The 15,877-nt window shown below is 35.3% G+C and overlaps 1 protein-coding gene across 1 annotated transcript in view; it reads left to right on the top strand.

Moving 5' to 3' along the window:
• ABCD2 (ATP binding cassette subfamily D member 2) overlaps positions 1-15,544 on the top strand; it is a 74,880-nt gene extending 59,336 nt beyond the window's left edge. Inside the window, exon 10 of the mRNA XM_019037827.4 lies at positions 8,384-15,544. Coding sequence (XP_018893372.1) covers positions 8,384-8,603 — 220 coding nt within the window. The 3' untranslated portion in view covers positions 8,604-15,544. The remainder of the gene's footprint in view (positions 1-8,383) is intronic.
• Positions 15,545-15,877: the final 333 nt, after the last annotated feature.

The following is a 15,877-nucleotide window of genomic DNA, read 5'->3' on the forward strand; positions in this document are numbered from 1 at the left end:
TCTCTTTTTTCATCTCTGAATTTATTTATTTGAATCTTCTTTCTTTTTTCTTATTCTAGATAAACATTTGTCAAATTTGGTTATCTTTGAAAAAATCAATTATTCATTTTTGTTGATATTTTATGTTGTTTTTCCAGGCTCTATTTTATTTGTTTCCACTCTGATGTATATTATTTCCTTTCTTTTACTAGTTTTGGTTTGGATTTGTTCTTGTTTTCCAGTTCCTTGACCTACAATATTAGGTTGTTTATTTGACATTTTTAATCTATTTTGATGCAGGTATTTGTTGCTATTAATTTTCCTGTTTAAATTGCTTTTGCTGTATTCTACAGATTTGGTATGTTGTGTTTCCATTTTTGTTTTCAGAAGAAAATTTTTAAAATTTTTCTTTTAATCTCTTTATTGACCCATTGGTTAACCAATATCATGTTGTTTAATTTATATGTATTTGTAAGTTTCCAAAGTTCTTCCTGTTTATTGATTTCTAGGTTTATATCATTCAGGAGAGAAAAGACACTTGATATAATTTCAATCTTCTTAAATTTTTGAAGACTTGTTTTATGGCATTACATGTGATCTATCCTGGAGAATGTTCCATGTGTAGTTGAGAAGAATGTATATTCTGAAGCTTTTCGATGAAATTTTCTATAAATGTTTGTTAGATCCATTTGGTTTAGAATATAGCTTAAATCTGGTGTTTCTTTCTTGATTTTCTGTCTGGATGATCTAATTGCTGAAAGTAGGGTGTTGAAGTCTCCTACTCGTATTGTAGTTCACTTCTTTCAGATCTAGGAGTATTTGATTTATATATGTATGTGCTCTGATGTTGGGTTCAAATATATTCAGAATTATCATATCTTCTTGCTGAATTGACCTGTTTATTATTATATAATAACATTCTTGGCCTCTTTTATAGCTCTCACTTAAAGTCTATTTTACCTGACATTAGTATAGCTACTCCTGATGCCTTTTAGTTTTCATTTGGATAAAATATCTTTTGCATTCCTTCACTTTTAGTCTATATTGTCCTTGCAGATGAAGTGAGTCTCCTGTAAGCAGCTCACAGTTGGGTCTTGCTTTTTAATCCAGACGGACGCTGTCTTTTTTTTTTTTTTTTTTTTTTTGAGACAGAGTCTTGCTTTGAAGCCCAGGCTGGAGTGCAGTGGTGTGATCTCAGCTCACTGCAACCTCTGCTTCCAGGTTCAAGTGATTCTCCTGCCTCAGCCTCCTTAGTAGCTAGGATTACAGGGGTCCACCACAAAACCCAGCTATTTTTTTTTTTTAGTAGAGATGGGGTTTCACCATGTTGGCCAGGCTGGTCTCAAACTCCTGACCTCAAGTGATCTGCCCACCTCGGCCTCCAAAAGCGCTGAGATTACAGACGTGAGCCACTGCACCTGGCCCAGAAACTATGTGTTTTAATTGGAGAACTTAATCCATTAATATTCAAGGTAATTATTAATAGGTAAGGAATTACTCCTGTCATTTTGTTAATTGCTTTCTAGTTGTTTTGTAGATATTTTCTTCCTTTTTTCCTCTCACAGTCTTTCTTTGTGGGTAAGTGATCTTCTTTAGTAATATGCTTTGATTCCTTGCTTTTTATTTTTAGTGCATCTACTACAGATTTTTGCTCTGTGGTTACCATGAGGCTTACAAAAAACATCTTATAGTTAAACATGTTATTTTTGTACCTATTATATGTTTTTGCTTCATGGTTACCATGAGGCTTATAAAAACATCTTATAACATGTTATTTTAAGTTCATAACAACTTTAATTTAATCGCAAAAAAGGCACAATCTTTACCCTTTATCTCCTTATTTTGAATTTTTAATATCACAATTTACATCTTTTTATATTGTATATATGTTAAAAAATTATTTTAGTGGTTAAAGTATATACAAATTGCAAAAAAAACACAACCTTTACCCTTCATCTCCCCATTTTGAATTTTTAGTATCACAATTTACATCTTTTTATATTGTATATACTTTAACAAATTATTTTAATGGTTATAATTTTTAATAGTTTTGTCTTTTTGTCTTCATACTAAAGAAATAAGTGATTTACCAATAGCAAAGACTTGGAACCAACCCAAATGTCCATCAATGATAGACTGGATTAAGAAAATGTGGCACATATACACCATGGAATACTATGCAGCCATAAAAAATGATGAGTTCATGTCCTTTGTAGGGACATGGATGAAGCTGGAAACCATCATTCTCAGCAAACTAACACAAGGACAAAAAACCAAACACCACATGTTCTCACTCATAGGTGGGAAGTGAACAATGAGAACACTTGGACACAGGAAGGGGAACATCACACACTGGGGCCTGTTGTGGGGTGGGGGCAGCAGGGAGAGATAGCATTAGGAGATATACCTAATGTAAATGATGAGTTAATGGGTGCAGCACACCAACATGGCACACATATACGTATGTAACAAACCTGCATGTTGTGCACATGTACCCTAGAACTTAAAGTATAATAAAAAAAAGAAATAAGTGATTTACATACCACCTTTATATTATTTGAGTATTCTGAATTTGACTGTTTACTTGCTTTTACCAGTGAGTTTTATACTTTCTAATGTTTTCTTATTACCCATTAGCATCATTTCTTTCAATGTGAAGAACTCCCTTTAGTACCCCTTATAAGACATATCTGGTGGTGATAAAGCCCGTCAGCTTTAGTTTGTGTGGGAAAGTCTATCTCTTTCATTTCCAAAGGACAATTTTGCTAAGAACAGAATTCTTGGCTGAAAGATTTTTTCCCTTCAGCACGTTGAATGTGTAATTCCATTCTCTCCTGGCCTGTGAGATTTCTGCTGAAAAAGCTGGTAACAGACATATTAGAACTCCCTTATGTGTTATTTTTTTTCTTGCTTTCAGGTTTCTCTCTTTGTCTTTGGTTTTTGGCAGTTTGATTGTAATATATCATAGGGTAGTCTTATTCGGATTGAGTATGATTGAAGACTTTTGACCTTCCTGTACCTAGATAGTTATATCTGTCTCCAGATTTTGAAATGTTTCTGCTATGATTTATTTAAATAAGCTTTATAAATCTTTATCTTTCTTAACTCCTTCTTGAATACCAACAACTCACATATTTGCTTTTTTTTTTTTTGGAGCTGGAGTCTCACTCTTGTCACCCAGGCTGGAGTGCAATGGTGTGATCTTAGCTCACTGCAACCTCCGCTTCCTGGATTCAAGCAATTCTCCTGCCTCAGCATCCCAGATAGCTGAGAGTACAGGCACACACCACCACGCTGGGCTAATTTTGTATTTTTAGTAGAGACAGGGTTTCACCAGGTTGGTCAGGCTGTTCTTGAACTCCTGACCTCACATTATCCACCCACCTCAGCCTCCTGAAGTGATGGGATTACAGGCATAAGCCACCATGTCCAGGCGACATTTGCTCTTTTGATGCTATTCCATAAGTCCCATAAGCTTTCTTCATTCCTTTTCATTCTTTCTTTGTATCATAACGTAAGTTTGCAAGTAACCTGTTTTCAAGTTCACATATTTTTTCTTCTCTTTGATAAATTCTGCTATTGATGTCTCCATTGCATTTTTAATTTTTTTCATTGTATTTTTCAGCTCCAGCATTTCTGGCTTTTTTCCCATTATTTCATATCTGTTGCATTTCTCTAATAGATTTCTGAATTGTTTCTCTGTATTTTATTGAAGTGCGCTGTATTAGTCTGTTTTCATACTGCTATAAAGAACTGCCTGAGACTGGATAATTTATAAAGAAAAGAGGCTTAATTGACTCACAGTTCAGGATGGCTGGGGAGGCCTCAGAAAACTTATGATTGTGGCAGAAGGTGAGGGGGAAGCAAAGCACCTTATTCACAAGGTGGCAGGAAGGAGAATGAACTCAGGAGGAACTACGAAACACTTATAATACCATCAGATCTCATGAGAATTCAATCACTATCATGAGAACAACATGGGGGAGACCCCATCATGATCCAATTGCCTCCACCTGGTCTTTCCCTTGACACGTGGAGATTTTGGGGAATACAATTCAAGATGAGATTTTGGGTAAGGAAACAGCCAAACTGTATCATTTCGCCCTGGCCCCTCCCAAATCTTATGTCCTCACTTTCAAAACATAATCATGCCCTTCTGACAGCCCCTCAACGTCTTAACTCATTCCAGCATTAACCCAAGAGTCCAAGTCCAAAGTTAGTTACTTCCTAGATATAATGGGGGTACATGAAATGGGCAAATACACCCATTCCAAATTGGCCAAAAAGAAGGGGCTATAGGCCCTGTACAAATCCTAAATCCAGTGGATCAGTCAAATCTTAAAGCTCTGAAATAATCTTTAACTCCATATCTCACATCCAGGTGCTGCTGATGCAAGAGCTGGGCTCCTATAGCCTTGGGCTGCTCACCCCTGTAGCTTTGCAGGATATGGCTGCTTTCATGGGCTGGCACTGAGTGTCTGCTGCTTTTCCAGGTGCATGGTGCAAGCTGTTAGTGGATCTACCATTCTGTGGTCTGGGGGATGGTGGCCCTCTTCTCACAGTTCCACTAGGCAGTGCCCCAGTGGGGACTCTGTGTGGGGGCTCTGACCTCACATTTTCCTTCTGCACTACCCTAGCAATGGTTCTCCATAAGGGCTCTGACCCTGCAGCAAACTTCTGCCTGGACATCCAGGTGTTTCCATACATCCTCCGAAATCTAGGCAGAGCTTTCCAAACCTCAATTCTTGACTTCTGTGCACCACAGGTCCAACCACCAAGGATTGGGGCTTGTACCCTCAGAAGGAATGGCCTGAGCTGTACATTGGCCCATTTTTGCCACAGCTGGGACATAGGGCACCAAGTCCTGAGACTGCACAAAACAGCAAGTTCCTGGACCTGGCCCAGGAAACCATTTTTACCTCCTATGCCTCCAGGGCTGCCATGAAGACCACTTACATGCCTTGGAGACATTTTCCCCATTGTCTTGGTGATTAACATTTGGTTCCTCATTACTTATGCAAATTTCTGCAGCTGGCTTGAATTTCTCCCAAGAAAAGGGGTTTTTCTTTTCCATTGCATCACCAGGCTGTAAATTTTCTACACTTTTATGCTCTGCTTTCCTTTCAAACATAAGTTCCAATTCCAAATCATCTCTTTGTGAAGCATAAAACTGAACACTTTTAAGAGCACCCAGATTACATCTTAAATGCTTTCCTGCTTAGAAATTTCTTCTGCCTAAATCATCTCTCTCAAGTTCAAAGTTCCACAGATCTCTAGGGCAGGGGCAAAATGCCACCAGTCTCTGCTAAAACATAGCAAGAGTCAGCTTTGCTCTAGTTCCCAAGAAGATTCTCATCTTCATCTGAGACTACTTCAGCCTGGCCTTCACTGCTCATATTACTATCAGCATTTTGGTCAAAGCAATTCAATAAGTCCCTAGGAAATTCCAAACTTTCCCACATCTTCCCATCTTCTGAGCCCTCAAAATTGTTTCAATCTCTGCCTGTTATCCAGTTCCAAAGTCACTTCCACATTTTTGGGAATCTTTTTTTTTTTTTTTTTTTGAGACAGAGTCTCACTCTGTCACCCAGGTTGGAGTGCAGTGGTGTGATCTCGGCTCACTGTAACATCTGCCTCCTGGGTTCAAGCAATTCCCTGCCTCAGCCTCCTGAGTAGCTGGGATTACAGGCACCTGCCATCATGCCCAGCTAATTTTTGTATTTTTGTGGAGATGGGGTTTCACCATCTTGGCCAGGCTGGTCTTGAACTCCTCACCTCATGATCCACCTGCCTCAGACTCCCAAAGTGCTGGGATTACAGGCGTGAGCCACCATGCTAGGCCTGGGTATCTTTATAGCAGCACCCCATCTACCAGTACCAATTTACTGTATTAGTCTGTTTTCATATCGCTATAAAGAACTGCCCTAGACCGGGTAATTTATAAAGGAAAAAGGGTTTAATTGACTCACAGTTCAGCATGGCTGGGGAGGCCTCAGGAAGCTTACAATCATGGTGGAAGGCAAACGGGAAGAAAGGCACCTTCTTCACAAGGCAGCAGGAAAGAGAATGAACACAGGAGGAACTACCAAACACTTATAAAACCACCAGATCTCATGAAAACTCACTCATTATTATGAGAACAGCATGGGGAAAACCACCCCCATGATCCAACTGCCTACACCTTGTCTCTTCCTTGACACATGGGGCTTATGGGGATTACAATTCAAAATGAGATTTTGGGTGGGGATGCAGAAAAACCATATTATTCATTAAGCTTACTTTAAAAACAACCATTTTAATTTTTTTGTCAGGCAGGTCAAACATCTCCATCTTTTTAGAGTCAGTCACTGGCACTTTATTCTGTCCATTTGGTGAGTCCCATTTCCCTGATTATTCTTGATCCTTGTGGTCATGAATTGATGTCTACACATTAAAGACCTAGAAATTTATTCCAGTTTGCATAGTCTAGCTTTGTCTGAGAAAGTTATTTGACAGTAAGCCTATCCAGAAATTCTAGGCAGGTCACCTGTTGTGGTTTCTAAGATAGTGATTGCTGCAGCTATTGCAACACCAAGAGCACTCTAAGCCCAGGACGATGGTGGATGGTGCAGTGTCAGGGTGGAATCCCTTGACCACCAAGGCTGGCACAGTGCTGAGCTGAAATCTGAGCCCCCAGCCACTGATTCCTGCCTGCCACTGTGGGCTATTTGGAGCCCATGGCTTCTATAGTTTGTTGGTTCGTGGTGATGCAGACCAGAAATTGAGTTTGCCTTGCAGGGACAACAGGTTTCTGTCTGGCACTGAGGCAGGTTCAGAGGCTCAGTCTGCAGGTACCAGCAGAAGTGAGGGTCTGTAGGAGTCTGTCTAGTGCTGGGTTTTACTGTGGCAGGCCTGGTAGTGTGTTCCAATGCAAACTCTTATGCTTACATCCCTCTCTTTTCCCCAAGTAGGTGGTATTTCTCTCTGAGCTGTGCACTTTGTGGTTGGGACAGGGGTGACTTAGAGAATGTAAAACTGCACTTCCTACCCACTCCAATGACTATTTTCTTATTAATATTCTATAACCAGATACTGTGAACTCTTGCCTGGTTTCCTTAGCTTCTGTAGAGGTATTTTTGTGTGTAGGTAATTTTGATGTTTTTCTGCAAGCGGATGATCACTGTAGAGTCCTATTCCACCATCTTCCTCCACCCTCTGTGCGTTGAAATCATTCGTATAAGTAAAAGAAGTCAGTCACAAAAGGCCACATATTGTATAATTCCATGTATATGAAATGTCTATAATAGAGAAATCTATAGAGAGAGAGGAGATTAGTGGTTGTCAGGGGCTGGGTGGAAAGGGAAATGGAGAAAGACTGCTGATGGTTTCTTTTGGGGTTGAAGAGAATGTTCTGAAATTACTGGTGATGGTTGCATGAGCTTGTGAGTATGCTAAGAATCATCGAATTTTACGCTTTTAAAGGATGCACTTATGGTATGTGAATTATCTCTCAATTTTTTAAAAAGCAGGAGGAAACTGCTTGAAAAAAGCCCACCAATCATAGTTAACAATGACAGACGAGATCTTAAAAGGAAGCAAGAAGTGAGAAAAACTATAGGGGAAGGCAGAAAAATTGAGGACGCATAAGAATATAGGCCAGTTCAGCAGTGAAAAAATGCAGGTGGTTCAGCCATGCAGGACCAGCTCTGCCAACTTTTCTTTCACCAAATATCCCCCACAAAGCCGACAGAATGGTGACCTCAGCCTCCTTGAGGACAAGGTGGATCATCTCCTATCTCATCAGTAAAATAATCTCTGTACCTCTGTGAAGTTCCTAATTATGAAACTGAGCCATAAGAAACAGATTAAATCATATAAAAATGTGGAAGTATCTTTAAAACATTTCTTCTATCAAAGATTTGTTTTTTTAAATGTTTTTAAACTATATTTATTATTGAGAAAATTTTACTTATGTAGAAGAACTCATTCCCAAAGAATGGTGTATTAATGAATTGCTACTGTATTTCCTTTATTTTCCTTAGTTTTTCTATGACCTTTTAATGTTGATTTTCTTTCCTCAGCTTCCTTTCCTTACTCCCATCCTAAGAATGCCTTACTATTTATTCAGGAGCCAAATTGAGTTATGAAGATAAATTAAATACATGCAACAGCATGTCTTCCTTTACAGTTAATATACATCCAGAATATGAAAAACAAAAAAAAAATTTTCCTAAAGATCGGATTAATGACTTTTGGGTTTTAAAAAAATCACAGTATTTAACTTTTTGATATGTCCTTAAAACTCAAATGTAAAATAGCGCCTACTTAAAATTTGCCTTTGGGTATCAATTTGAGTGATAAACCTACAACTAAAATGATTTTTCAACATTATGGCTAATAATATTATTTCATTTTAATTATGCAGGAAATACCACACACATTTATTACAGTTTGATGGTGAAGGAGGTTGGCGCTTTGAACAATTGGACACTGCTATCCGTTTGACATTGAGTGAAGAAAAACAAAAGCTAGAATCTCAGCTAGCTGGAATTCCCAAAATGCAGCAGAGACTCAATGAACTATGTAAAATTTTGGGAGAAGACTCAGTGCTGAAAACAATTAAAAATGAAGATGAGACATCTTAATTTGTTTTGACATATTTTAAAAGTTAATTATTAGATAAAGGCTCAAAGACATTCTGTTATACTGCATGAAGTATGTTAAGCTAAGCACAGAGAAAAAAAGGCAGCGAGACATGTTTTATAAGATTTTAGCATTAAGGAAGTATGTGATCTGACTTTTCAGAAGAAAATAAACAAATGCATTATGTAAGGTCAGTCATTATGACTTATACTAATTCCTAGTGAAGGCCTAATGCACTTGTAAAACAGGATTTTCTAGGTGAATTCATGATGAATACCAGATTTACTAAGTATATGTGGTGTGTCTGAAGTTCTTAACAAACATGGGCGATATTCTGGAAATGAAACAAGTTAAACTGAGCAGCATTTGGGTTGATACCAAGTGCATAAAATTCAAACTTTGAGTGACATTTAGTCCATTTACGGTTGATATTAGGTTTAATAGCTAGAATTCAAATTGATTATTGCTAATGGCCAACTAAACCTGTACAAAATAGCTGACAGTTTTATAAATAATTTCAATATAAAAATTGTTTTAATGGCATTTGTTGAAAGAAAAAAGCATGGCTAAAATGTATAAAATGCCATATTTTTAAATTTTGGACTTTAAGCATCTTAATGAGGGCATATAACAAATTAATTTTAGTACAAATCTTAAATATTTTTAATAAATCCTTTCATTTTAAAAAGAGAATTGCCAATACAGAAAAGGAGTATCCAAACACTGTCTCAACCTGATAATTTCCTTAGCAGAATTACCTATTGCAACTTCTGTTCAGAAATACACAGCTTGTTTTTTTGCCCAAGGATGAGTCTACATTTTAAGAACTGCAATGGTATAAAAGAACTTAAGGATTCTGAGAATCATAGTAATAACATACATTGGAATAGTACTTTATAATTTACAATCCCCATTTACATCATTTCACCTTAATGTTGATGACAATGTTTTGAAACAAATACTATTTTTCCTACTTTGCTTTTGAGAAAATTGACACTCAGATTTGCCCTAATCATGCACTTTACTTAAGGAAAGATCGAGAAATCAAATGAAGTTCTCCTGACTCTCTGGTTTAGTGCTCTTTTGTTATTATCCTTTAAATCAAACTGGGCTATAATAGCAATAAAAGTTAGATGAGGTGTAGAAAATAAAGTAAATTTCATAATGTTAGTCTTATTGTTATTTGGTTATTGTTTACAAGAAATGAAAATTAAGTACAAAGTGCAAAGATCATTGTTCTGTGGTTTAAAATGAAATGAGAAAGTTAGTAAATCATTCAGCAACTATGCAGTCTTACTCAATATTAATGTACCTCTAAGGCATTAGCAATGAGAAGGGAAAATAATTATGGTTTTGGTAAATTTAATATTTATTGAACATAATGAGAAATAATCTATATGGACTAGTCATATGAAATAGATTTTATTCTATTTGTGTGCACTGGAGCTGGAAAGCCAAGACTGAAACTTTATCTCTTGCTGCCTATGATACCACGTTGATATACCAGAAGAATATTGGAATGATCAGTTGTTAGTCGCCTAGGATTTTATTTGCCTGTTGAGACACAGCCATAATAGATGTTAAGTCTGTGATTCTTAGACTTTTCAGGTGATAGAGTACCTGGAAGTCATTCATAATGATCATTATAGAACATCATAACATTTCTACATTTTCAATTCTGCCATGATAGCTAGTGCATTTTTAATTTTCAATAAATGTAACCAACTTACATGAAGGAATGCAATATAAAATTATAATCAGTACATTTGTCCAACATTTTCATTAGTATTATCACCTACTTATTCACCAGTTACTAATATTTCCTGTTAGAAAAGTGAGACAGGAATTAAAGATTCTTTTTAAGAAGCATGGAACCAAAACTTAAACTTGCTAAAACTTATTCATTAATCTTTTCTACATAAGTGATTATCCGGTTTATACTGCTACAAGGGCAAAAGTCTGAGGCAAGTGTTTTAAGTTAACTTTTAAAGGTACAAGAAGAAAATGAAAAATCCTCATGTGAAAGATGTGTATAATTTTCATGCCTTAATTTTCATAATATAAAAATAAAACATAATTTTAAAACAACCTGATAATTTTGTTTTGAAACATTGAAAAGAATGCCAAAACAAATATTAGATTTGTAATTAGTCATTATTTAATATATTTTACCCATGAGCTAAAGCAAAAAAGACTCATTATTTATGATGCACAGGATTCAAAGATGCCTAAAATTCTGTATTAAAAACTATGTACACTGTAATTTAAATGTTAAAGTTCTAATATGCACGTTTTCCATGAGCTTTTTGTGCCTATTTGTTTTCTGAATTTATTTTTCAGGACCAATATCCTTAACTTGGAGGGGAAAACATCTCTGATTTGAACTTGTATTTATGTACCATTTAATTGTTTCCAAATGGTCCAATGGGTATACCATATTTTACTACTCTTATATTTTACAGAAAACATGAAAAAGACTGAGAAACTAGCCATTTTTGAATACAGCAAGGGATAGATGAGGAAAGGAAAAAAGAAAGAATATTTCAAGTTTCAAACTACTTTTACCATGTTATATCTATTTGCCCAAACGTTTGACATATTTTTGGTCAAACAAAAAGCTATAAGTTTATGGAGCTTGAGTTTAAAATGTGCATTCTTTAGGTTAACTCTTAAACTTGAAAAATAAGTTGGATTCTATGAAAACGTTGCATTATATTTCTACAGCATGTAATGTTATGCCAAGCATGAGTCTAAAACAGTTTGTGTTCTTGTAAGCAGGATAATGTGTAATAATCCCTCTCAAATAATCTCAAGAAGAATGATATACCTTAAAACTCAATACAAATTTACATTTGTTTACAGTGGGAATGGTTTTCTCTTGATAGAAATTTGGTTTTTGTCTCAAGTTTTGGTCTGTCAGTAAAGGCATAAATGAATATCCTAGTTTTTATTTGAAACATTGGTTCCAAGTATAGTTTCATATTTGGCAATAGATTCAGCCTATTCTAATATGTTTGGAATAGCTTTTTGATTCAATAAGTCTAGAAAAATCTGTTACACATTGAAACCCAAGTCCAGAGAATGTTACACACTTCTGATATATGCATAAAATGATGGTAAAGGTTATTAAATCATTGATTTAAAAAGATGACTTTGATATAATTACTTTATGGGCAAAATTGTCCTCATTTAGAAGTGAAAAGTACTTTCACACAGCCTAGGCTATTTACAGTTCTGATTATATACATTTAGATATGTTGAATATGTTTTGGGGTTGTACTTCTAATGTTTGCCACATGAGCGCCGTCAGGTGGATGTATAAAATATTTTTTTAAAAACCAATTTCTTCTTCATTGTTGATGCTTTTCCTGACTACCAAGTTCAGGGCTGGTTTACATTTCATATTGTGAAATTTTCAAAACCAATGGTCTATTTATAAGCCAGAATTGTATTAATGAAAATGAATGAGAAAAATGTCCTTAAAGGTAAAAATCATTATGCAGCTAAATGAGATTGTGGCTGTGTGTGAGTACATTATAATATAATTTCCATCTGATGTGTATTTACTTGAACTCATCATTCCTTATGAATTCCTTACCCATTAAGAAAAAGACTAGATTAATCAAAGGAATTACAAATTATTCCATTTTTACAAAATACCCTGTTTCTATACTGTAAATGGCCATGTTGGGTATATGTCTATATACACCTTACTTATACATTGTATTGTATATAACCATGTGTAGAACTATAGACAATAGTCACCAAATAGTTATTTAAATATTAATTTTCTTTATTAATACAACACATTTATTAAGTATCTACCTATGCCAGGCACTGTGCTAAGTTCTATTACTAAATAAAATTTGGTCCCTGTCCGAAGATGCTTGTGACCATTGAAAATTAGGAAAATGAATGCCCTCAGTCAGACAAAAAGTCAACAGCTGGATTTATTATTAGTATTTACCAAGTAGGCACAAATCATTGCATTTACAGACTTCACCAAATCTTTGTAGGGTATAGACAAAATGCTAATTTAATAAAAGAGGAAAATGAGGAGAGAAAGGTTAAGTAATTAATCCAACCTCATACAATACCCAAACTATAGAGCTGAAATTTGACATGAGCAATATTTGATTATAAAGCCTATGCAAGTCCGCATAACCTTCTTTTAATTAGTTTAGGTCGTTTTTCATTGTTACTATTTTTAACATAAATATTAAGTATAATTTTTACTGACTCAAGGTTTCTGATTAACCAAACAGATAGATGCACTTTTCATCTAAAAAGGGAACTTATGTTACACTTTATATTTGTATTTTTTTTATTTTAAATTATGGGTGTGGTCCTATGGGAGAGGGAGAATATAAGGCAAATTTTCAAAAGTTTTGAGGCCCTGGTTGTCATTATTCATTCACTGATTCAGTAAATACTTGTTGACACTCCCATGTACCAGTTGCTGTGCTAGGGATTCAGAGATTAACAAGACAGTCCTTGTCAGAGCCCTCATGAAATATTTTACTATATCAATATTAAACAAATGTATGCCTGTTAGATGTTGTGGCTCCATATAAATGACTTACTTGTTTTGTAGTATCTTCTCAGCTCTTGTATTTTCTATCTAAGACCACTCTGCTGCAATTTAAGTGATAAGCATATTCTGGCAGCAGGATTCCCTCAATAATACACTTTTGGGCTTCACAATCTTCATGATCTTTAACTTGGGCTATTACAAGTTCCAATAAAACCAGTCCATAGGACTATATCATCCTTCACCAGTAGATGGTCCTACGTATTTAGCATGTTGTCTTGAAACCTAAGAAACAGCTTCTCAAGTTCAGATCATGTAAAACGAGCCAGTTTTATACATTCAAAGGTAAGTCTCGTATGTTACCACAAAATACAGATAAACATAGCAGGAAAGTTCTAAAAAGCAAAAGAAAAATAAACAATTATAGTTGTATAATAAGAATTCCAAAGTTAATAATATTTAAAGTTACATAATTTGTCTCAGTACTTGTGACCCAATATAGAAACAAAAAGATTAAGTATTCACTTATGAGTTTTTATGTGATTTAATATTATACCTAAAAACAGATTGTATAGCAATGAAGCAATGAAATATTGATAAACATGAAATAATATTAACTTGGCTATATCATTTAATTTTAGTCAGTTTAATCCATATAAATAAGGGGTAACCTTATATATGAAGTATATTTAATTTGTACATATTAAATATATTAAATTTAATTAAAATGCATTGGACCTACAAACATATAAAACTAAAAAATTTTCTGATGACTCACCTGGGAAGGTGCAAAAGAAGTCTTATAATCAGGTGACATCTTATGGAAAGCTAATATAATGAGACCTTTTTCAATATGCAGATGCTGATATTTCCAGAGTGACAAAGACCGATGAAGCATTGTCAAAGTCCCCTTTTTTAGGCTAGCTCATTGTTTATATGAGACAAGTTTCTAAGACTCACATAGGTAGGGTATAGATAAATGAGGTTAATGTAGATCCAAGCAGCTACAGATGCTCCTTGACTTAAGAGGGGGTTACATTTTGATAAACACATAGTAAGTTGAAAATACCATAAATCAATAGTACATTTAATATACCTAACCTGCCAAACGTCATAGTTTAGTCTCGCCTACCTTAAACGTGCTCAGTTGCATTACATTAGCCTACAGGTGGGCAAAATCATCTAGCATCATAGTGCACTGTAGAGTATTAGTTGTTTACCCTTCTGATCAGTGGCTGACTGGGAACTGAGGCTCACTGATGCTGCCTAGCAGTGCAAGAGAGTATCATACTGCATATCTCTGGCCCAGGAAAAGATCAAAGTTCAAAATTGGAAACTGGAAGTACAGTTTCTACTGGATGCATATCACTTCCACACAATGGCAAAGTTGAAAAATCATAGGTCAAACTCTCATAAGGCAGGGACCTTCTATACATATATTTTACTACAACCTAACACACATACACGTATGAACATGCACATACACACACACACAACCCCTTAGAAGTTTATTACAAAGCAGCATAAATATTTTGAGGACTTAAGTTACTGAATTCTTTTTTATTTTGGTAAAAAACACATAACATAAAATTTACCATCTTTAACATTTTTATGTGTACAGTTCAGTAATGTTAACTATATTCATATTGTTGTGAAGCAGATGTTCAGAACTTTATCTGGCAGATCTGAAACTCTATGTCCATTAAACTCTCCTTTTTCTCCAACCCCTAGTTCCAAGTAACCACCAGTCTACTTTCTGTTTCTATGAATTTGACAACTTTGGATACATTATATAAGTGGAATTATACAGTATTTGCTTTTTTGTGACTGGCTTATTTCATTTAGCATGATGTCCACAAGATTCCTCCATGTTGTAGCATGTGATAGAACTTCCTTCCTTTTTAAAGCTGAATAACCGTCCTGTACATGTATATACCATATTTTGCCTAATCATTTACTTGGGTTGCTTCAGCCTCTTGGCTATTGTGAATAGTGCTGTGTGAATATGGTTGTACGATTATCTCTTTGAGACCATGTTTTCAGTTCTTTTGGATATATACCTAGAAGTGAATTGCTGAGTTTTTATTTGTGTGTGTGTGGAATCTCCATCCTGTTTTTCCTAGCTGCTGCACTATTTTACAGTCCTACTAACAGTGCACAAGGGCTCCAATTTCTCCACATCCTTACCAGCACTTGTTATTTTCTACTTTTTGTATAGGAGTCAATCTAATGAGTCTGATGTGATATCTCACTGTAGTTTTGATTTGCATTTCTCTCATGATTAGTGATATTGAGCATCCTTTCATATGTTGTTGGTCATTTGCATATCATCTTTAGACAAATGTCTTTTCAAGCCTAAGCCTGAAAAAATTTTTTTTTAATTAAAACTTGTTTCATGGTATTTAAGGCCCACCATGATCTGGCCTCAATTCGTTTTCTCTGCTTCCAAATAGCTGTTTCCCCTTATCCCTCCTCCATTCCTCTGTTCTTCATTCCCTTGACTGGACACAGTGGGTGTTCCCTTTTGCTTTTCCTCTTACTCATTTTATTTTCTCAGCCAACAATGCCCTTACCCTACCATCTTCATCTATCAAAACCCTATCTAGCTTCAAGGACATTTAAAAATTTTTTTCAGTTGTATATTTTCCTTTATTATGACTATAGAGGACTTTATTTCAAATCTTACCATTACATTTATCATATGCTACCTTTTATCATGTATCTTCCCTAACCACTCATTCATTC

This window comes from Gorilla gorilla, chromosome 10, assembly GCF_029281585.2.
Source record: "Gorilla gorilla gorilla isolate KB3781 chromosome 10, NHGRI_mGorGor1-v2.1_pri, whole genome shotgun sequence".
NCBI classification, from domain to species: Eukaryota; Metazoa; Chordata; class Mammalia; order Primates; family Hominidae; genus Gorilla; species Gorilla gorilla.